Source organism: Pleurodeles waltl, chromosome 4_2, assembly GCF_031143425.1.
Source record: "Pleurodeles waltl isolate 20211129_DDA chromosome 4_2, aPleWal1.hap1.20221129, whole genome shotgun sequence".
NCBI lineage: Eukaryota > Metazoa > Chordata > Amphibia > Caudata > Salamandridae > Pleurodeles > Pleurodeles waltl.
In genome coordinates, this window is record NC_090443.1 from 978905823 (window position 1) to 978929360 (window position 23538).

General features: G+C 45.9%; 1 protein-coding gene across 3 annotated transcripts in view; it reads right to left on the reverse strand.

The window, feature by feature from the left end:
• Window positions 1–23538, reverse strand: part of LOC138293556 (E3 ubiquitin-protein ligase HECTD3-like) — a 393674-nt gene that overhangs the window by 55009 nt on the left and 315127 nt on the right. For all 3 annotated transcript variants that reach the window (XM_069232817.1, XM_069232818.1, XM_069232819.1), the window contains exon 20: window positions 20276–20347. In XM_069232817.1, the coding sequence (XP_069088918.1) occupies window positions 20276–20347 (72 nt within the window). The remainder of the gene's footprint in view (window positions 1–20275; window positions 20348–23538) is intronic.

Sequence of the window (23538 nt, forward strand, 5' to 3'; positions counted from 1 at the left end):
TTTCCAAGATGGCAGAGGTCTGGAGCACACTGGAGGAGCTCTGGACACCTCCCAGGGGAGGTGCAGGTCAGGGGAGTGGTCACTCCCCTTTCCTTTGTCCAGTTTCGCGCCAGAGCAGGGGCTAAGGGGTCCCTGAACCGGTGTAGACTGGCTTATGCAGAATTGGGCACATCTGTGCCCAACAAAGCATTTCCAGAGGCTGGGGGAGGCTACTCCTCCCCTGCCTTCACACCATTTTCCAAAGGGAGAGGGTGTCACACCCTCTCTCAGAGGAAGTTCTTTGTTCTGCCATCCTGGGCCAGGCCTGGCTGGACCCCAGGAGGGCAGCTGCCTGTCTGAGGGGTTGGCAGCAGCAGCAGCTGCAGAGAAACCCCAGGAAGGGCAGTCTGGCAGTACTAGGGTCTGTGCTACAGACCACTGGGATCATGGAATTGTACCAACAATGCCAGGATGGCATAGAGGGTGCAATTCCATGATCATAGACATGTTACATGGCCATATTCGGAGTCACCATGGTGAAGCCACATATAGGTAGTGACCTATATGTAGTGCACGCGTGTAATGGTGTCCCCGCACTCACAAAGTTCAGTGAATTGGCTCTGAACAATGTGGGGGCACCTTGGCTAGTGCCAGGGTGCCCTCACACTAAGTAACTTTGCACCTAACCTTTACCAGGTAAAGGTTAGACATATAGGTGACTTATAAGTTACTTAAGTGCAGTGAAAAATGGCTGTGAAATAACGTGGGCGTTATTTCACTCAGGCTGCAGTGGCAGGCCTGTGTAAGATTTGTCAGAGCTCCCTATGGGTGGCAAAAGAAATGCTGCAGCCCATAGGGATCTCCTGGAACCCCAATACCCTGGGTACCTCAGTACCATATACTAGGGAATTATAAGGGTGTTCCAGTAAGCCAATGTAAATTGGTAAAAATGGTCACTAGCCTGTCAGTGACAATTTGGAAAGAAATGAGAGAGCATAACCACTGAGGTTCTGATTAGCAGAGCCTCAGTGAGACAGTTAGTCACTACACAGGTAACACCTTCAGGCACACTTATGAGCACTGGGGCCCTGGGTTACCAGAGTCCCAGTGACACATACAACTAAAACAACATATATACAGTGAAAGATGGGGGTAACATGCCAGGCAAGATGGTACTTTCCTACACAACCCCCCCCCAAACGAAGGACAATAAGACTAGCCATTACCTGATGAGTCTTCATTGTCTAAGTGGAAATATCTGGAGAGTCCATCTGCATTGGAGTGGCTACTCCCAGGTCTATGTTCCACTGTATAGTCCATTCCCTGTAGGGATATGGACCACCTCAACAATTTAGGATTTTCACCTTTCATTTGTTTTAGCCAAAGTAGAGGTTTGTGGTCGGTCTGAACAATGAAGTGAGTGCCAAACAGGTATGGCCTCAACTTCTTCAGAGCCCAGACCACAGCAAAGGCCTCCCTCTCAATGGCAGACCAACGCTTTTCTCTAGGGGTCAACCTTCTACTAATAAAAGCAACAGGTTGATCCTGGCCCTCAGAATTAAGTTGTGATAGGACTGCCCCTACTCCTAATTCAGATGCATCAGTTTGGACATAGAATTTTTTTGAGTAACAAGGGCTTTTCAGGACAGGTGCAGAGCACATGGCCTGCTTCAGCTCCTCAAAAGCTTTTTGACAGTTTGTTGTCCATAATACCTTTTTAGGCATTTTCTTGGATGTGAGGTCATTAAGAGGGGCTGCAATGGAGCCATAGTTCTTAATGAACCTCCTGTAATACCCAGTGAGGCCTAGGAAGGCTCTCACCTGAGTCTGAGTGGTAGGGGGAACCCAATCAATAATAGTTTGGATTTTCCCCTGAAGTGGTGCAATCTGTTCCCCACCAACAAGGTGTCCCAGATAAACCACCTTACCCTGCCCTATCTGGCACTTTGAAGCCTTGATAGTGAGGCCTGCCTTTTGCAGGGCCTCCAAAACTTTCCATAGGTGGACCAGGTGATCATCCCAGCTGGAGCTAAATACAGCTATATCATCCAAATATGCTGCACTGAAAGCTTCCAGCCCTTGCAGGACTGTGTTCACCAACCTCTGAAAAGTGGCAGGTGCATTTTTCAACCCAAAAGGCATTACAGTAAACTGGTAATGTCCTCCAATGGTAGAAAATGCAGTCTTAGATTTAGCATCTTCTGACAATTTGATCTGCCAATACCCTGCAGTCAAATCAAAAGTGCTTAGATACTTGGCAGATGCCAGTGTATCTATGAGCTCATCTGCCCTGGGTATAGGGTGAGCATCAGTTTTGGTTACCAAGTTGAGACCTCTATAGTCGACACAAAACCTCATTTCCTTCTTTCCATCTTTAGAATTGGGTTTTGGTACCAGTACCACAGGAGAAGCCCATGGACTGTCAGAGTGCTCAACCACTCCTAGTTCCAACATCTTCTGAACTTCTTGCTTTATGCAGTCTCTGACATGGTCAGGCTGCCTATAGATCTTACTTTTGACAGGTAAACTGTCTCCAGTATCTATAGTGTGCTCACACCAAGAAGTGGTGCCTGGCACAATGGAGAAGAGTTCTGAAAATTGTCCTAGGAGATTTATGCAATTATCTTTCTGCTCAGCAGTAAGACAATCAGCCAAAACTACACCTTCCACAAGAGCATCTTGTTCTGTGGAAGAGAAGAGATCAGGTAGAGGATCACTGTCTTCTTCCTGTCCCTCATCTGTTGCCATGAGCAGGGTGAGATCAGCCCTGTCATAGTAGGGTTTCAGGCGGTTGACATGGAGCACCCTAAGGGGACTCCTGGCAGTGCCTAAGTCAACTAAGTAGGTGACTTCACCCTTCTTCTCAACAATTGTGTGGGGTCCACTCCATTTATCTTGGAGTGCTCTTGGGGCCACAGGCTCCAAGACCCACACTTTCTGCCCTGGTTGGTACTGAACCAAAACAGCCTTCTGATCATGCCATTGCTTCTGGAGCTCTTGGCTGGCCTGAAGGTTTTTACTGGCCTTTTTCATGTACTCAGCCATCCTTGATCTGAGGCCAAGTACATAATCCACAATATCCTGCTTAGGAGCTTTTAAAGGTTGTTCCCAACCCTCCTTTACAAGTGTGAGTGGACCCCTAACAGGGTGTCCAAAAAGAAGTTCAAAGGGGCTGAATCCCACTCCTTTCTGGGGTACCTCCCTGTAGGCAAAAAGGAGGCATGGTAGAAGGATATCCCATCTCCTGCGGAGTTTTTCAGGGAGTCCCATAATCATGCCTTTGAGAGTTTTATTAAATCTCTCCACCAGTCCATTTGTTTGTGGATGATAGGGTGTTGTGAATTTGTAAGTTACACCACACTCCTTCCACATGGCCTTTAAGTATGCAGACATGAAATTGCTTCCTCTGTCTGATACTACTTCCTTTGGGAAGCCCACCCTGGAAAATATTCCCAGGAGGGCCTTTGCCACTGCAGGAGCTGTAGTGGTCCTTAAAGGAATAGCTTCAGGATATCTTGTGGCATGGTCCACTACCACCAAGATAAACCTATTGCCTGAAGCAGTAGGAGGGTCAAGGGGGCCAACTATGTCAACCCCTACCCTTTCAAAGGGAACCCCAACCACAGGCAGTGGGATAAGGGGTGCCTTTGGAGTGCCACCTGTCTTGCCACTGGCTTGACAGGTTTCACAGGACTTACAAAATTCTTTTGTGTCCTCAGACATCCTAGGCCAATGAAACAATGGTACCAATCTGTCCCAAGTTTTCATTTGACCCAGGTGCCCAGCTAAGGGAATGTCATGTGCCAGTGTTAGGAGGAACTTTCTGTACTCCTGAGGAATCACTAATCTCCTGGCAGCTCCAGGTTTAGGATCCCTATGCTCAGTGTACAAGAGGTTGTCCTCCCAGTAAACTCTGTGTGAGTCACTGACATCCCCATTAGCCTGTTTGACAGCTTGCTGTCTGAGACCCTCTAATGTGGGACAGGTTTGCTGTGCCACACTCAGCTCCTCTCTGGCAGGCCCCCCTTCACCCAAAAGCTCAGCAGTGTCTGCTTCCAGCTCCTCTGGTGTAGGTTCTGCACAGGGAGGGAATTCTTCTTCCTCAGAAGTAGAATCCACTGTAGAGGGAGGGATAGTAGGAAGTGGTTTGCTTCTACTAGCCCTAGCTTTAGGGAGCACTTGGTCCATTGTTCCAGGATCCAAGCATCCCTGTCCTTTTTGCTTTTTGGCCTGAGCCCTTGTCAAAGCAAAAATATGCCCTGGGATGCCCAGCATTGCTGCATGGGCCTCCAACTCCACATCTGACCAAGCTGATGTCTCCAAATCGTTCCCTAATAGACAGTCTACAGGTAAATCTGAAGCTACCACAACTTTCTTTGGACCAGATACCCCCCCCCAGTTGAGATTTACAACAGCCATGGGGTGGCTTTGTGTTATGTTGTGAGCATCGGTTACTTGGTACTGGTGTCCAAGTATGTGTTGTTCAGGGTGCACCAGTTTCTCAATCACCATTGTGACACTGGCACCTGTGTCCCTGTAGGCCTGGACCTCAACACCATTTATTAGGGTTAGTTGCTTGTACTTCTCCAAGTTATGGGGGCAAGCAACCAAAGTGGCTAAGTCAATAGCCCCTTCAGAGACTAAAGTAGCCTCTGTGGTCTCCCTAATCAGACCAACCCCAACTAAATTACCAAAAGTGAGCCCAGCTACTCCCTTGGATTGGCTATTAGTAGGTTTGCTCCCACCACCACTGCTATTAGTAGGGACACTAGGTGTAGCAGTAGGGGTTGTAATGGTAGGAGCTGTGGTGCCTTTCTTTGGACAACTGGGATCTGTTGTCCAATGGCCTTTTATTTTACATAAATAGCACCATGGTTTCTTTTCCTTGTTCTGATTAAAGGAGGATTTGGGCCCACCACCCCCACCAGAGTGTTTTTGTGGGCCTGATGAAGACTCATTTTTAGATTTGTCCCCACCCTTGTCAGAAGACTTACCATCCTTCTTTTTGTTGCCATCTTTGTCACCCCCTGTATGAACTTTTCTGTTCACTCTTGTTCTGACCCATTTGTCTGCCTTCTTTCCCAATTCTTGGGGAGAGGTCAGATCAGAGTCCACCAAGTACTGGTGCAACAAATCAGACACACAATTATTAAGAATATGCTCTCTCAGGATCAAGTTATACAGGCTGTCATAATCAGTAACTTTACTGCCATGTAACCACCCCTCCAAGGCCTTCACTGCCTGGTCAATGAAATCAACCCAGTCTTGTGAAGACTCCTTTTTGGTATCTCTGAACTTTATCCTGTACTGTTCAGTGGTTAAGCCATAACCATCCAGGAGTGCATTCTTAAGAACTTGGAAATTATTAGCATCATTTTCTTTTACAGTAAGGAGCCTATCCCTACCTTTTCCAGTGAATGATAGACATAGGATAGCAGCCCACTGCTTTTGAGGGACATCCTGTACAGCACAGGCCCTCTCAAGTGCAGCAAACCACTTGTTAATGTCATCCCCCTCCTTATAAGGGGGAACTATCTTGTGCAGATTCCTGGAATCATGCTCTTTTGCAGGATGACTATGGGGAATACTGCTGCTGCCACCATGGGTATCTAAACCCATTTTCTGTCTTTCCCTCTCTATTTCTAAAGACTGTCTATCCAAATCCAGCTGTTGCTTCTTGAGCTTCAGTCTGGTTTGTTCCACTCTCAATCTATTGAGCTCCCTTTCTAACAATCTGTCATCAGGGTGGGTGGGAGGGACATTTCTAGATACAGAGGTATGATGGGAATGAACAGAAGGAGACCTGTCCCTTACAAGGGGCACCCTAACAGCTTGGCTACCAGCATAATGTGAGAGCACATCATCAGTATGATGTGATTCAACCTCTGTACCAACTATGCTAGACTGTCTAGTAATGGGCAGGCTGAGAAGTTTCTTTCCTGAACCTTTTCCTGGGGGAGTCCCTGGATCAGATTGAGAACCATTAGCTACTTTTTCTACAGATTGGGCACTTATGGCCTTATCCTGTACTCTAAGCATATTAATTAACAGTTCTAAGGAAGGATTCTTCCCTACACTCAAACCTCTCTCTATGCAGAGACTCCTTGCTCCTTTCCAGCTAAGGTGATCATATGCAAGTTTGGACAGTTCAACTTTTTGGCCTGTGCCAGACATTTTTAGAGAGAGTTAGAGTGATAGACAAAGAGAAAAAAGTTTTCAGAACTTTTTGGAAAGACAGAAAAAACTTTTTAAACTTTTAAGAACTTTTTGAAAGTTTAGAAGTACTTTTCAGCACTTAGAAAAGAGTGAAAAGAGGAAATGCAAAACTTTTTTGGCTATGTGTATATACACTGACCTTGTTTTGTATATTTTTCTCTTATGAAAAGTACAATGACAAGAGTGGTAAGTAGTCTCAAAGCACTTATCCCACCGCTGCACAACCAATGTAGGAGGCTGGACTGGCTTGTAGTGAGTACCAAGGGGTACTTGCACCTTGCACCAGGCCCAGTTATCCCTTATTAGTGTATAGGGTGTCTAGCAGCTTAGGCTGATAGATAATGGTAGCTTAGCAGAGCAGCTTAGGCTGAACTAGGAGACGTGTGAAGCTACTACAGTACCACTTAGTGTCATATGCACAATATCACAAGAAAACACAATACACAGTTATACTAAAAATAAAGGTACTTTATTTTTATGACAATATGCCAAAGTATCTTAGAGTGTACCCTCAGTGAGAGGATAGGAAATATACACAAGATATATATACACAATAGCAAAAATATGCAGTATAGTCTTAGAAAACAGTGCAAACAATGTATAGTTACAATAGGATGCAATGGGGAAACATAGGGATAGGGGCAACACAAACCATATACTCCAAAAGTGGAATGCGAACCACGAATGGACCCCAAACCTATGTGACCTTGTAGAGGGTCGCTGGGACTATTAGAAAATAGTGAGAGTTAGAAAAATAACCCTCCCCAAGACCCTGAAAAGTGAGTGCAAAGTGCACCAAAGTTCCCCTAAGGACAAAAGAGTCGTGTTAGAGGAATAATGCAGGAAAGACACAAACCAGCAATGCAACAACTGTGGATTTCCAATCTAGGGTACCTGTGGAACAAGGGGACCAAGTCCAAAAGTCACAAGCAAGTCGGAGATGGGCAGATGCCCAGGAAATGCCAGCTGCGGGTGCAAAGAAGCTTCGACTGGACAGAAGAAGCTGAGGTTTCTGCAGGAACGAAAAGGGCTAGAGACTTCCCCTTTGGTGGACGGATCCCTCTCGCCTTGGAGAGTCGTGCAGAAGTGTTTTCCCGCCGGAAGGACGCCAACAAGCCTTGCTACACGCAAATCGTGCGTTTGGCGTTTTTGGACGCTGCTGGGGCCCAGGAGGGACCAGGAGGTCGCAAATTGGACCTGCAGAGAGAGGGGACGTCGAGCAAGACAAAGAGCCCTCACTGAAGCAGGTAGCACCCGGAGAAGTGCCAGAAACAGGCACTACGAGGATGCGTGAAACGGTGCTCGCCGAAGTTGCACAAAGGAGTCCCACGTCGCCGGAGACCAACTTAGAAAGTCGTGCAATGCAGGTTAGAGTGCCGTGGACCCAGGCTTGGCTGTGCACGAAGGATTTCCGCCGGAAGTGCACAGGGGCCGGAGTAGCTGCAAAGTCGCGGTTCCCAGCAATGCAGCCCAGCGAGGTGAGGCAAGGACTTACCTCCACCAAACTTGGGCTGAAGAGTCACTGGACTGTGGGGGTCACTTGGACAGCGTCGCTGGATTCGAGGGACCTCGCTCGTCGTGCTGAGAGGAGACCCAAGGGACCGGTAATGCAGCTTTTTGGTGCCTGCGGTTGCAGGGGGAAGATTCCGTCGACCCACGGGAGATTTCTTCGGAGCTTCTGGTGCAGAGCGGAGGCAGACTACCCCCACAGCATGCACAAGCAGGAAAACAGTCGAGAAGGCGGCAGGATCAGCGTTACAGAGTTGCAGTAGTCGTCTTTGCTACTATGTTGCAGGTTTGCAGGCTTCCAGCGCGGTCAGCAGTCGATTCCTTATCAGAAGGTGAAGAGGGAGATGCAGAGGAACTCGGCTGAGCTCATGCATTCGTTATCTAAAGTTTCCCCAGAGACAGAGACCCTAAATAGCCAGAAAAGAGGGTTTGGCTACCTAGGAGAGAGGATAGGCTACTAACACCTGAAGGAGCCTATCAGCAGGAGTCTCTGACGTCACCTGGTGGCACTGGCCACTCAGAGCAGTCCAGTGTGCCAGCAGCACCTCTGTTTCCAAGATGGCAGAGGTCTGGAGCACACTGGAGGAGCTCTGGACACCTCCCAGGGGAGGTGCAGGTCAGGGGAGTGGTCACTCCCCTTTCCTTTGTCCAGTTTCGCGCCAGAGCAGGGGCTAAGGGGTCCCTGAACCGGTGTAGACTGGCTTATGCAGAATTGGGCACATCTGTGCCCAACAAAGCATTTCCAGAGGCTGGGGGAGGCTACTCCTCCCCTGCCTTCACACCATTTTCCAAAGGGAGAGGGTGTCACACCCTCTCTCAGAGGAAGTTCTTTGTTCTGCCATCCTGGGCCAGGCCTGGCTGGACCCCAGGAGGGCAGCTGCCTGTCTGAGGGGTTGGCAGCAGCAGCAGCTGCAGAGAAACCCCAGGAAGGGCAGTCTGGCAGTACTAGGGTCTGTGCTACAGACCACTGGGATCATGGAATTGTACCAACAATGCCAGGATGGCATAGAGGGTGCAATTCCATGATCATAGACATGTTACATGGCCATATTCGGAGTCACCATGGTGAAGCCACATATAGGTAGTGACCTATATGTAGTGCACGCGTGTAATGGTGTCCCCGCACTCACAAAGTTCAGTGAATTGGCTCTGAACAATGTGGGGGCACCTTGGCTAGTGCCAGGGTGCCCTCACACTAAGTAACTTTGCACCTAACCTTTACCAGGTAAAGGTTAGACATATAGGTGACTTATAAGTTACTTAAGTGCAGTGAAAAATGGCTGTGAAATAACGTGGACGTTATTTCACTCAGGCTGCAGTGGCAGGCCTGTGTAAGATTTGTCAGAGCTCCCTATGGGTGGCAAAAGAAATGCTGCAGCCCATAGGGATCTCCTGGAACCCCAATACCCTGGGTACCTCAGTACCATATACTAGGGAATTATAAGGGTGTTCCAGTAAGCCAATGTAAATTGGTAAAAATGGTCACTAGCCTGTCAGTGACAATTTGGAAAGAAATGAGAGAGCATAACCACTGAGGTTCTGATTAGCAGAGCCTCAGTGAGACAGTTAGTCACTACACAGGTAACACCTTCAGGCACACTTATGAGCACTGGGGCCCTGGGTTACCAGGGTCCCAGTGACACATACAACTAAAACAACATATATACAGTGAAAGATGGGGGTAACATGCCAGGCAAGATGGTACTTTCCTACATGGAGGGAATTTCTTCAGTTTTGTCATTGACGGTAAAGACAGTGAAGCACTTTTTGGGGATACTTTTTTCACTGATGGAGTTGTAGGTTCATAGTGAACCTTTTTAAAGGCCTTTGACTGAGTTTCCGATGATGAGGCATAGCTTTCCTGACCTTTCTGTTGTTCCAATGAAAGGTGTTTACATTTTTTTAATACTTTCTTAGGTGGTTCTGAAGAAAGTTTTTCTTTACTTGTAGGGCTTTTAAGAGATTGAGAGACCTGTGAGGAGGCCTCACTCTCATCAGAAGAAGGGCATTCCATAGCTTTTTGCTTCTGTAGCCATGATAAAATTCTCTCTTCTCTGTCTTTAAGGGTTTTATGAGTAAAGGTGCGACAAATTTTGCAATCTCTTATCTTATGTTCCGGATGCAGACAGAGTATACACTTTTTGTCTGGGTCATCAATATGAAGCCTTTTCTACCCACATTGTCACAAATTCTGAAAAGTCCCTTTTTAGTTTGTTGGGACATCTTGTCCAATGGAAAATGCGATATATTTGAGTGAAATTTTTCTGTCAGCGTAGCTGTAGAGAACAGAACCTGAGCAGAGGTCAGGGAGACTCCCTTCACACGACGTGCGGTAGAAAATCTGAGGGAAACAGCCTCTGTTGGGAGAGTTCTACAGGGTGCTGTTGCCTGATTGGTTGTAGTTCAGGTTTGGTTCTTTTTTTAAAAAGAACATGGATAGGCTATAGCAGTGCCTGTCTAGGGCCATTGCGACCTAGTGTAGTACACTTACCGCTATGTATATTTAACATTACCGTGGGACTCCGACCTCGACGCCAGGGATGATTCAAGCATGTGAATCTATTAAAGATCCAATACTAGAGAAACAGGCATATCACAGCACACCACATGTGGTTTTGCCATTCACTGAATACATCTTGATTAATAAGACTGGTAGAACATTTGGAGCTACCAAAGCAAAGAATACTGAACTGAACAAGGTTGATTACCATCAATGTAATGTACACCACATATTCAGTTAAATCTGGTGCAGTTGGAACTAAAATAGCAAAAAATAATATGCAGGCATGTTTTGATGCCAGAAGACACAGGGGCCTTCAGTATCTGTGTAGTGTGTTACCTTTTTATGTGCCCTATATTTCTTACAGACAAACAAACATATGTTGATTTAACAGGATGTTGCTCTGGATGGACATTAGTTTTATTGTGTGTAATGAAAATGTCACTTACCCAGTGTACATCTGTTCATGGCATCAGTCGCAGTAGATTTGCATGTTCTGCAATAGCTCGCCATCTGGTGTTGGGCCGGAGTGTTACAAGTTGTTTTTCTTCGAAGAAGTCTTTCGAGTCACGGGACCGAGTGACTCCTCCTTTTGTCTCCATTGCGCATGGGCGTCGACTCCATCTTCGATTGTTTTTCCCCGCAGAGGGTGAGGTAGGAGTTGAATTGTAGTAATAGTGCCCATGCAATGGAGTGACTAAGTATGCACCTATTTAAGGTTGAGATGACACATATATAAATAATTGAAGGTAACTTCCAAACTGCTACAGGCTCCCGGGGAGGCGGGTGGGCACATGCGAATCTACTGCGACTGATGCCACGAACAGATGTACACTGGGTAAGTGACATTTTCAGTTCGATGGCATCTGTCGCTGTAGATACGCATGTTCTGCATAGACTAGTAAGCAGTTATTTCCCCAAAAGCGGTGGATCAGCCTGTAGGAGTGGAAGTAGTCTGAAATAATGTTCTTAATACAGCTTGACCTACTGTGGCTTGTTGTGCGGATAACACGTCTACACAGTAGTGCTTGGTGAATGTGTGAGGCGTAGACCATGTGGCTGCCTTACATATTTCTTGCATTGGGATGTTTCCTAGAAAGGCCATGGTAGCACCTTTCTTTCTGGTTGAGTGTGCCCTTGGTGTAATGGGCAGCTGTCGTTTAGCTTTAAGGTAGCAGATTTGGATGCATTTAACTATCCATCTGGCTATACCTTGTTTTGAAATTGGGTTTCCTGCATGAGGTTTTTGAAATGCAATAAAGAGTTGTTTAGTCTTTCTGATGTTCTTTGTTCTGTCAATGTAATACATCAATGCTCTTTTGACATCTAATGTATGTAGTGCCCTTTCAGCTACGGTATCTGGCTGTGGAAAAAACACTGGAAGTTCCACTGTTTGATTTAGATGGAACGGTGAAATAACCTTTGGCAAAAATTTAGGATTGGTCCTTAGGACGACTTTATTTTTGTGTAGTTGTATAAAAGGTTCCTGTATAGTAAACGCCTGAATCTCGCTTACTCTTCTCAGGGAAGTAATGGCGATGAGAAATGCCACCTTCCAGGTTAGGAACTGTATGTCGCAGGAGTGCATGGGTTCAAAAGGTGGACCCATAAGTCTAGTTAGGACAACATTTAGGTTCCATGAAGGAACAGGTAGTGTTCTTGGTGGTATAATTCTCCTAAGGCCCTCCATGAATGCTTTAATGACTGGTATTTTATATAGGGAAGTTGAATAGGTAGTCTGCAGGTATGCAGATATTGCTGCAAGGTGAATCTTAATGGAAGAGAAAGCTAGGTTAGATTTTTGTAAGTGAAGCAAGTAACCCACTACATGTTCTGGAGTTGTGTGTAATGGTTGTATTTGATTAATATGGCAGTAGCAAACAAACCTCTTCCATTTACTTGCATAGCAGTGCCTGGTGGATGGCCTTCTTGCTTGTTTTATGACTTCCATACATTCTTGGGTAAGTTGTAAGTGCCCGAATTCTAGGATTTCAGGAGCCAGATTGCTAGATTCAGCGATGCTGGATCTGGGTGTCTGATCTTTTGGTTGTGCTGTGTCAACAGATCTGGCCTGTTGGGCAATTTGATGCAGGGTACCACTGATAGGTCTAGCAGCGTTGTGTACCAGGGTTGCCTTGCCCAAGTTGGTGCTATCAATATGAGTTTGAGTTTGCTTTGACTGAGTTTGTTTACCAGGTAAGGAAGGAGAGGGAGAGGAGGAAAAGCGTAAGCAAATATCCCTGACCAGTTCATCCATAGGGCATTGCCTTGGGATTGTTTGTGTGGGTATCTGGATGCGAAGTTTTGGCATTTTGCGTTCTCCCTTGTCGCAAACAAGTCTATCTGAGGTGTTCCCCAGAGTTTGAAATAAGTGTTCAGAATTTGGGGGTGAATTTCCCATTCGTGGACCTGTTGGTGATCTCGAGAGAGATTGTCTGCGAGTTGATTTTGTATCCCTGGTATAAACTGTGCAATTAGGCGAATTTGGTTGTGAATTGCCCAATGCCAAATTTTTTGTGCTAGCAGGCTTAACTGCGTGGAGTGCGTCCCCCCCTGCTTGTTTAGATAATACATAGTTGTCATGTTGTCTGTTTTGACGAGAATGTATTTGTGAACTATTATTGGTTGGAAAGCTTTTAGTGCTTGAAAAACTGCTAGAAGTTCTAGGTGATTGATATGCAGTTTTGTTTGATGTACGTTCCATTGTCCTTGTATGCTGTGTTGATCGAGGTGTGCTCCCCACCCTGTCATGGAAGCATCTGTTGTTATTACGTATTGTGGCACTGGGTCTTGGAAAGGCCGCCCCTTGTTTAAATTTATGTTGTTCCACCACAGAAGCGAGAGGTAAGTTTGGCGGTCTATTAACACCAGATCTAGAAGGTGACCCTGTGCTTGAGACCACTGTGATGCTAGGCATTGTTGTAAGGGCCTCATGTGCAGTCTTGCGTTTGGGACAATGGCTATGCATGATGACATCATGCCTAGGAGTTGTAATACCATCTTTGCCTGTATCTTTTGTGTTGGATACATGCGTTGTATGATGGTGTTGAAATTTTGAATTCTTTGTGGACTTGGAGTGGCTACTCCTTTTGATGTGTCTATTATGGCTCCGAGGTATTGTTGTACCTTGCGTGGCAGAATTTTGGATTTTGTGAAATTGACGGTGAACCCTAGTTTGAAGAGGGTTTGTATGATATGATTTGTGTGATTTGAGCACTCTATTAACGAATGGGCCTTGATTAGCCAGTCGTCTACATATGGGAACACATGTATTTGCTGCCTTCTTATGTGTGCTGCGACTACCGCTAGACATTTGGTAAAGACTCTTGGTGCGGTTGTTAATCCGAAAGGCAGTACCTTGAATTGGTAATGTATTCCTTTGAATACAAACCTTAGGTATTTCCTGTGCGATGGGTGTATTGGTATATGGAAATAAGCATCCTTGAGGTCTAAAGTTGCCATGTAGTCGTGCAGTTTTAGCAATGGCAATACTTCTTGTAGTGTGACCATGTGGAAGTGGTCTGATTTGATGAAAGTGTTCACTACTCTGAGGTCTAGGATTGGTCTCAGTGTTTTGTCCTTCTTTGGTATCAGAAAGTACAGTGAGTAAACTCCTGTGTTTATTTGTGTGTTTGGCACTAATTCGATTGCATTCTTTTGCAATAGTGCCTGCACTTCTATCTCCAGGAGATTGGAATGGTGTGTTGTTAAATTTTGTGCTTTTGGTGGTATGTTTGGAGGGAATTGTAGAAATTCTATGCAATAACCATGTTGGATAATTGCTAGAACCCAAGTGTCTGTAGTGATTTCCTCCCATGCATTGTAATAATGACCTATTCTTCCCCCCACTGGTGTTGTGTGGAGGGGGTGAGTGACCTGTGAGTCACTGTTTAGTAGTAGGGGCTTTGGGGCTTTGAAATCTTCCTCTATTTCTAGGGAATTGCCCTCCTCTATATTGTCCCCGAAAATCTCCTCTATACTGTCCCTGATAACTGGACGGTGTGGCTTGTGAGGTGCTGGCTTGTGTGCTTTGACCTCGAAACCCCCCTCGAAAGGGCGTTTTACGGAATGTGCTGTAATTCCCTCTGCTCTGCGGGGAGTAGAGTGCGCCCATGGCTTTGGCAGTGTCCGTATCTTTTTTGAGTTTCTCAATCACTGTGTCCACTTCTGGACCGAACAGTTCTTTTTCATTAAAAGGCATATTGAGAACTGCTTGTTGAATCTCTGGTTTAAATCCAGACGTTCGGAGCCATGCATGCCTTCTGATAGTTACGGATGTATTAATTGTCCGTGCAGCTGTATCTGCAGCGTCCATGGAGGAGCGGATCTGGTTGTTGGAAATGGTCTGTCCCTCCTCAACCACTTGTTTTGCCCTATTTTGTAAGTCCTTGGGCAGATGATCAATGAGATGTTGCATCTCGTCCCAGTGGGCTCTGTCATAGCGCGCAAGTAGTGCCTGTGAGTTCGCGATGCGCCACTGGTTTGCAGCTTGTGCTGCGACTCTTTTACCAGCTGCATCGAACTTGCGGCTTTCTTTATCTGGGGGTGGTGCATCTCCAGATGTGTGAGAGTTGGCCCTTTTCCTAGCTGCTCCTACAACGACAGAGTCTGGTGGCAGCTGTGTAGTGATGAAAGCCGGGTCTGTAGGAGGCGCCTTATTCTTTTTTTCCACCCTTGGTGTGATTGCCCTACTTTTGACCGGCTCCTTAAAGATGTCTTTTGCGTGCCGGAGCATACCAGGGAGCATAGGCAGGCTTTGGTAGGAGCTGTGGGTGGAGGAGAGTGTGTTAAATAAGAAATCATCCTCGACTTGTTCTGAGTGGAGGCTTACGTTGTGAAATTGTGCTGCTCTAGCCACCACTTGAGAATACGCGGTGCTGTCTTCTGGTGGAGATGGCTTTGTAGGGTATGCCTCCGGACTGTTATCTGACACTGGGGCGTCGTATAGGTCCCATGCGTCCTGATCTTGGTCACCCTGGCTCATGGTGGTGTGAGCTGGGGAGTGTGATGGAGTTTGTGCTGGTGAGACGTTAATCACAGGCGGAGGAGAGGGTGGTGGGGTAACTCTTTTCACCACTTTTGGTTGTGGTGTTTGTTCCGTCTGGAACTCCAACCTTCTCTTTCTCCTAATGGGGGGAAGGGTGCTTATTTTTCCTGTCCCCTGCTGTATGAAGATACGCTTTTGCGTATGGTCCACATCAGTTGCTTGCAGCTCTTCCTCAAACCTATGCTTCTGCATTTGGGAGGTTAGCGAGTGCTCTTCTGTATAAGAGCCTGAAGCTGGGTCGCTTGCAGTTTGTTTCGGCATCGAAACCCTGTCTGCGTGTTTTTTCGGCTCCGAGGTGACTCTTTTCTTTTTCGGGGCCGAAACCTCTCGGCGTCGATCTGTTTCGGTGCCGCTGTCTCGGCGTCGAGCCGTGTCGGCACCGGCATCTCGGTGTCGAGGCTTGTCTCCAGCACTTTCTCGGTCCCGAGAAGGCTGCGTGCCGGTGTCTCGACCGGAGTCGGACGATCTGTGTGGGCCTTTTTCGGTGCCGACGGGCGGTCACCGAATTTATGGGTGGAGCCATGGCCTGGTGGCAGTGGCGTCCCCTGGGCCTTGTAAATGTTCTTCTGAGTGGATTTCGACGTCTTACTCACGGTTTGTGTATCGTCGAATCCTTCGGAGTCCGAGTCTTGGATCGAGAAGGTACCTTCTTCTTCCTGTTCCTCGAACTCCCGTTGGGCTGTCGGTGCGGACGCCATCTGAAGTCTTCTGGCTCGACGGTCTCGGAGTGTTTTTCGGGACCGGAACGCACGACAGGCCTCGCAGGTGTCTTCGCTGTGCTCAGGTGACAGGCACAGGTTGCAGACCAAGTGTTGGTCTGTGTAAGGGTACTTATTGTGGCATTTGGGGCAGAAACGGAACGGGGTCCGTTCCATCGGCGTTCTTCAGCACGCGGTCGGGCCGACCAGGCCCCGACGGAGGATCGAAAAACTACCCCGAAGGGCACCGGAGCTCTTCGATCTTCGATGCGGTGTGGAATCTAAGTACGCCGATCCCGAACGCAACAATACCGACGAAAATCTTCCGAAATTAGCTAATTTTCCGTTCCGAAACTCGGAGCGACAGGAACACGTCCGAACCCGATGGCGGAAAAAAAACAATCGAAGATGGAGTCGACGCCCATGCGCAATGGAGACAAAAGGAGGAGTCACTCGGTCCCGTGACTCGAAAGACTTCTTCGAAGAAAAACAACTTGTAACACTCCGGCCCAACACCAGATGGCGAGCTATTGCAGAACATGCGTATCTACAGCGACAGATGCCATCGAACTTATGGTTCCAAACTGTTTCTGCACTCCAGTCCTCCTGGCATAAGACCTAACTGCTCACCCAAGCAGCTGCTGGAGAGTTATGATTTCAGAGGGACAACAGAGCTATCCAACTAGAGTGGCTCAGTATCTCCGGCCCTGGTACAACAGTACACTATAATTAACCTTCACCTACCTTCCAAAAACCAGTATCCCACCACCATTGGGCAGCAGATTCCCCTTAGTCAGAGAGTAGACTTCAAACATCTGGCAACAGTGATCTCTTTCCTTACCAGTCAGGTAACCGACCTGAGGCATAAAGCAGCAACTCCTGCCCACCCCCCACCCTTCAGTCAGCAGACTGTCAATTTCTGCAGTCAGACAGGTATTACCTGATAAGGCACTCTTCCTCTATTATGAGGCAGCAGACACCCAACATCAGGCACCTGCCCACAGTCAGGTTGGCTTCTTCAGATATAAAGCAGCAAACATCTACCAGTAGTCCCCAGACAGGCAGCAGACTCCCCCTACTGTCCGCCCCTACGAGGCAACCATTTCTGACTTCAGCAGGCCATTCACTTCTTTGGGTAGCCCCTTCACTAACAAGGCAGCTATCCTCTTCAACCCTCGACCATGCAGCGACCACTAGTCAAGCAGCAGTTCTCGCCATAAAGCACAAAGCATTAGTGAGGGCCCTCAAAGAAGAAAGGCATAAGAGACAAAATATGATTTATTGGGGAAATGTGTGATGTGATTTGGTACCTTGGAATGTTTCTAACGGCCAGATGTACTAAGCATTTTAACAGTTGCATACACTCCAATTTGGAATGTGTGATCATTAAAAGTGCTTTTTTCCTATGTGCTAATCTCATTTTAGATTCTGCAAAATGTTTCTAACTTCCAAAAGGAGATTCTGAATGGATACTGATTCATTATCTAGAACAGGAGTGTTGCAGGCTTCCATTCAAAATACCAAATTAGTGCTATCCTATGTATTAGTGTTCTGCAACCGAAATCTGGTTGCAAAACACTAAGGACTAGATTTACTAACGTTTCGTGCAACGCATTGCAGCAAGGAACTTGCTGCTCTTCGCTGCATCAAACAGATGGAGCAGAAATGTACCATATGTAATGCGATATGGCACAGTACTGCTCCCTTCTAGCGCTGGCGCAGTTTGCTGCCTACCACCAATGGAGGTACTCTTCCACCAAGGTGCAAGAGTGCCTGGGTTATGAGCAGGATTGGTTTTGTGCAGGAAGGGGCACCATCCTGCAGAAAACAATCTTCAGAAGCTTACCTCTTTTTTTATGTGGTGTAGAATGCAGCACACGCGGAAAGAGTAAATAACAACAAGAAAGGATATTTTCCTCGTCGATAGGGAGACCATTTTGGCACAATCTTTCAAATTCTATGGGTAGATGCACGGGAATGCCCATGCTTCACCCATGGATTGCCTACCACAACTAAATTAAATGCAGCACAAGCCGCTATGTTGTGTTACATTTCTTTACAAAGTTATACAAAGCAGTGCAAATTGCCCCTTGAGTGGCTTTGTAAATCCTATTTAAAGACTTGCGTTGCCTTGCGACAGCTTGCGTCATGCAAGGACAATCAAGCCATCAGTAAACATGTCCCTGAATATTTACCAGCACTTAAAAAAAGGTGATAATGCATTTGTAAAAGGGTATGAGTCCCCTTGTGTGCAAGGGACTGCTACTAACTCTTCAATAATCTTTAAGATAAAAAGGAAAACTCTTTTTCAAATGCAGCCCCATTTCCTTTAAGGTTAACGAGCTGCATTTACAATTTTTTTTTTGCTTTATTTAAAGTAATCACAGACATGGTGGTTTACTGAACCCTGCAGGCCACCAACCCTGTGACGGCCTATAATCCTAGTAAGTCGTAACCTACCTCATTAATTTTCATGATGTGTGCCGGACTGTGACCCACTGCAATTAAAATTTTGAGAAGCAGTCTATTAGAAAATAGGTCAGTTCTAAAAACTCATAATCCGCAGCACAGCTTTTGTGCGACCCCTATTTAAATGGCCAAACTTTCAATTGGCCCTCATTTTCGTAAAGGAATACAAGTTTTCTGCTTCGATATTCCAAAATATGTTATGTACCCCAAGTAATGTACCTGAAAGTTCAAGTTGGACCAATGGTTCTATGACTAAATTGTATCATTTTTTTGTTTTTTTTTTTCAGTCCCAATTTTATTATCTCGTACTTCTCCATGGTTTCAGACACCGACAGTCTGCCTCCTTAGTTTTCATTCTTCCTTTAATTCTTGTGAAAATATGATAATGTTTCTGCTGTGGCCCGTCACAATATTTCTTTCTTCAAATGCACATCAAGTGTCAAGCAAATTCAGGCTTGGGTCAGAAGTAAACACCAGCAGAGTGGCCATTAGAGGTCCCTTTGGGCTGGGCGAGCAGCTATGGATCTCACAGAGTGCAGTACCACAAGAATCCACTAGAGGTCACGTGAAATAAATGTGTATTTATTTTTGGGTCCTTTTAATGGGGAACCAAAGGAGAACAGTGCCAGCATTGGGTCTTGGAAGAAGCTGTTTAAACCAGACAAGCCACCTCATGATATCTACCGATACAATGAAAGGGAATCAGAGTCAGGGCACAGAATAGGCCTCCAAGAACTACGTGGTCAGACAGGAAATGCTCCACTCCTTTTTTCTTCTACTTTTCTCTGTGTTTGAGTCGACTGATCACAGAGTACTGAGCTCCTTCCTAAATAGCTTCAAGGCCTGCCAGAGTACTCATTGCTTTGGAGATGCGATCCATGCTCAGGTGGTAACATTCAGAAGCCTCACCCTAGCCTTTATGAGTCCTGCACAGTGCCTTATGTAGAGCGGATAAAGTGCTTCCTGCAGAGATGTGCGAGTTCCTCTCATGTGGTAAACCCAGTAACCTCTCAGGTAAACCAGCAATCCCATAGTAAGTTTTAGTTAGACCAGTTATCTGGGGGGAGAGAACTCCTGAATAAGGTAGAATGTATGTACACCACCTGCAAAGTGATCATTCACACCGGGACTCCATTCTTTAAGCCGTCTGGGCAAGGCAGCACATGAGCGGACAGCGGCTCTCTCCCCTCTCAGGAAAAGCAGCACCACTGTTTGGAAGGCTGGTGGCAACCAGGCCCCGGGGCTAAGGAGAGAGGAATCAGAGGTGTCGCCAAACCTGATAGGAAAGGGCCAAGCAAGAAAGGGACCAAACAGGAGAAGCCCCAAGCTCTTCATTAGGGACTCACTATCAAGTAATAAGCGAGATCTGTTTTTGCACAAGGTGGTGACACCAGCAGGTGTTCCAGGAGTGGAGATGCTGAACTGAGGTCATCTGCCCGCAAGACGGAACAACTAAATTGAACCAATAATGACACCTGTTACCTGCAGCACTTAGAAAGGAAGAAAAGCATATAGATAAACAGCTCATATAATAGTTAACTATTACCAATACCAAAATCCAAGAAGAGAACCGAATTAATGACAATTTTACAAAGTCACTTCTGACAACAGTCACTGGAGAGAGCACGGACACTATTTCACAAATCCGAGTTGCATACAGGCGAGACCTTAAAAGAAGATGCAATTGATTTCTAATCAAGTTCATGCAATGATGGGGTGCGGAATTCAAGTTCATGATAGGACATACTACAACCACACACGTCTACAACCAAACATATGGGCCTGCCTGTACCTGCTTCAGAGAGTCAGAGCGCCACAATGCCACATTATATAAAAGCCAGATAAGATAATGCTTACCTGGTATAGTTTGGTAAATAGAGGATACTGCTGCAGGTGCAGGACTCAGGGAGATTATCTGGGACTTCAGAGCTGTGATGACCAGGAAGAAAAAGAGAAAAATGTTATCTTTCACCTCAAATCCTCCTAGTATAGCCACTAATACATCATTCTGTGCAACATGAAGGCTGAAGCTGTCTTGCTTTTTCCCTTACTTTACCTATTTGTGTATGAGTGAAGTTCACACCGTTGCTGTTTCTGCTGTACCTGTCCTGTGTGTGAAGGAAGGAAGCGTGCACCACTACTACCAGTACAATGCTGGCTCCGTGAGTAGGTGGGCTGCTGGTACTGGTGCCGCTTGCCCTTCTGTAGTATTCCAGAATTGTAAAGGTTTGCCTAGTGATTGGATTAGTTTGGCTGAGGAAGCGGTGGCGGCTGGAGGCCGTCTGTGGATGGAGTCCGCTCACTTATTAAAAAAAGTCTTCTATTAACCTAAAGTGTTCCGGCTCTTCTTGACTTCAGCACCTCTTCTTGCCCTGTGCACCCTCTCCCACCTCTGGAAGACGTGAGCTTGGGATGCAGTGCCAGTACCGCCAGTCTCTCAGTGCCTTACCTGCTCCATGTAGAAGGTAATACTGCAAGACCACCGCGCGCACTGAGCCTCTTCAGTCTGTAAGGCACTCCTGCATTACCACTGCACTACCTAACGTGTGTGCAGAGGTCTACACAACAGGTCTTATTGGTTATTGGGATCAACAACAACAAAAAACAAAAGATTTTCACAAAGTCTGTTGGAAGTCTTACAAAGGGGCAATAGGGAAACTGTCTTTAACCCTGTACCTAACTTGCTTTGAGGGTTTCACAAGACTCATCTTATAGTAGAGGGTGGCTGTTGCTTAAGCACCTAAGCCACTTGCCAAATCCAAAGTCCTTCAAGAACACAAGGGCACCAGGCCAAGGAGAAGAACACAATAACACAAAACTGAAACTGGAAAAACCTACACTCTCTGCCACATCTTTGTGAAACGAGTTTGTCCCATGCACACTATATTACTGGGCCATTTCTACAAGCTCGGGATCACTTTGCTGGATAGAATCCTTTTAAAGATGTTTTTTTTTCAAATTGTGCCAGAAATGTAATTGGTTTCAAATCCACCAATGACTTGAGGTAGAGCATGGCCAACTCAGCTGCTTTGTGTTCTTCCCTAGGAGGCCACATGAAACATCTGTTATTGAGCAGTTATGGGCTAAAATAAAATGTTTAAGACCCTACTATGGAATTATCGCTATCTGAAGTCGGGTGACTGTTGCGCTCTATAAATGCAATTAATATAACATGATAGGTGATGAGGTCGCTAGTACATAGTCAGTGTAGTGTCCTTCGAGTACTAGATGCCTGATCAAACTTGCTACGGTCTAAATTTACTCAAATAGTGCAATTTAGCCTGCTTGTTGCCATCTGAGCAGTTGAGCTGGGAGACCGAGTATTAATAATGTGTATTAATCAAGCAAAAAGCATAGCAGCAATGCCAGCTCCTACCACAAGTGTTTTGTTCCTGCTGGAAAGGAGTGTCAGCAAACTGCTGAGCTTGCACATAGCAGGCCTAAGTGACAGATTGAAACTGTGGGGTCTACATAAATTCAGTGTGACAAATATGGCATGAGTGTCTAGCCTAGCAGCTAGAGGGAAACATGAGTCATGCAAGTGTGCAGAGAGGATGTTGGTACAAGAAAATCACCTTGAATTTGCCTATGTTACATTTATGAGAGGGAGTGTGAGTGGGAAGAACCAGAGACTTCACTGTATGGCTGCCTATCAGTAGGCCAGACACTGGATTCAAGACAGCAAAAGAGCCATAAAAATATTGTGCCAAAAAGGTGGGTACCATCTACTGGTAGGGTGAAGGACCATGTCAAACATGGAAATAGATCATGGAGGACAAGTGGGGGTGATGGAGTTGTCCTAACTGTAGTTAGCCTATTCTATTGCAAGTTACCCCATACTTTAAAGGGGTGTTTTTTAATAAAGGGTTTAGACAGAACCATCATTGACAGTGGGTGCTACAGCCTATGTATTGATCAAGATAGGTTTGTAATGGATGAACCCCTAGATCTATGACTCGTGATGGCAATGTAACTGGGGTGGGGCAGGCCTGAGCGTAGTTCTTCAGTAGAGGTCTTCATGGAAAGGCTTCATGATCAGGTCTTAAATAAAGGGGGTAAAGTTATTTGTATTTCCCACTGTACACCCTATCGGAGAAGGATAAAGGGGTAGAGTCTGGTGTTTGGGGCACAAAAGAAGGTGGTAAAAAATTATCCTGGAAAAGTGTTCTGCCTATTTGAATGGACAGGATGGGATGGACTTAATAGGGAAATGTGCACTGTCAACGACATGCCGACGGGGTTTGCACTTAGCTACTATTAGAGTCAATGCGAGATGCATTTGACGAAGATCGTTGCTGGTCAGTGAAAACCTATTTATAAACAATCATACTGTAAAAATGTGTTCCTTGATACCAGGAGGATCTTACATGTATGTATGAGTGATCAAGGTCAAAGAATAGTCACTATCAATTAAAAGAAGAGCGTACTGAAAAAAACAAGCATTGTCAAAGCCAATAGGTTTGGTCTTGCCTGCAAAGGGGTTGGATTTGGCATTGCTTGTTTTGTTTCAAATGGTTATGTAAAACTTTGTTATTGATGTAGTCTGTGGACCTCCACCAATCAAGAGTAAACAACTAAACACTGGATAAAAGCAAAGTTTTTTTGTTTGCAAAGCAAATGTTGTCATAGTAGTTCTGGCACTGAATGGAACTACCTTATGTGTGTCTGTGCTTCTTGTGAAAGAACAGAATGCTGTCATGGTGGTTTGAGTTTGGTTTATTTAAATTGCTTTCAGCAGACTAGTCTGCTTAAGCTTCAATTGACAAAACATTAATAAAAACAAGAAATATGGGAAAATGTACAAATGAGAGAATGCAGAAAAACAGGAGGAAAAAAAGAAAAAGAGAGGCTGAAAAAGCAAGAGAAAATGGAAAATGTGCACCTAAAATGTTTTTCAAATGTCATGCTTAAAAGGAATATAAAGAGAAGTATGGGAGGTCCTGTTTTCAGTTCTCTTCTGCAAGAGTGAACATAGACAATTAGTCTGCAAACATTTGTGTCCGCCAATTCCTGGGGTTCTGGCTTACAGTGCATGAGATGATGTTTGGGTCTGTAATCTTATTTTCAGTTCTTTCTCTCTCCTGTCTCAGCTATTCATCAGATACTGTCCCATAAGTTGT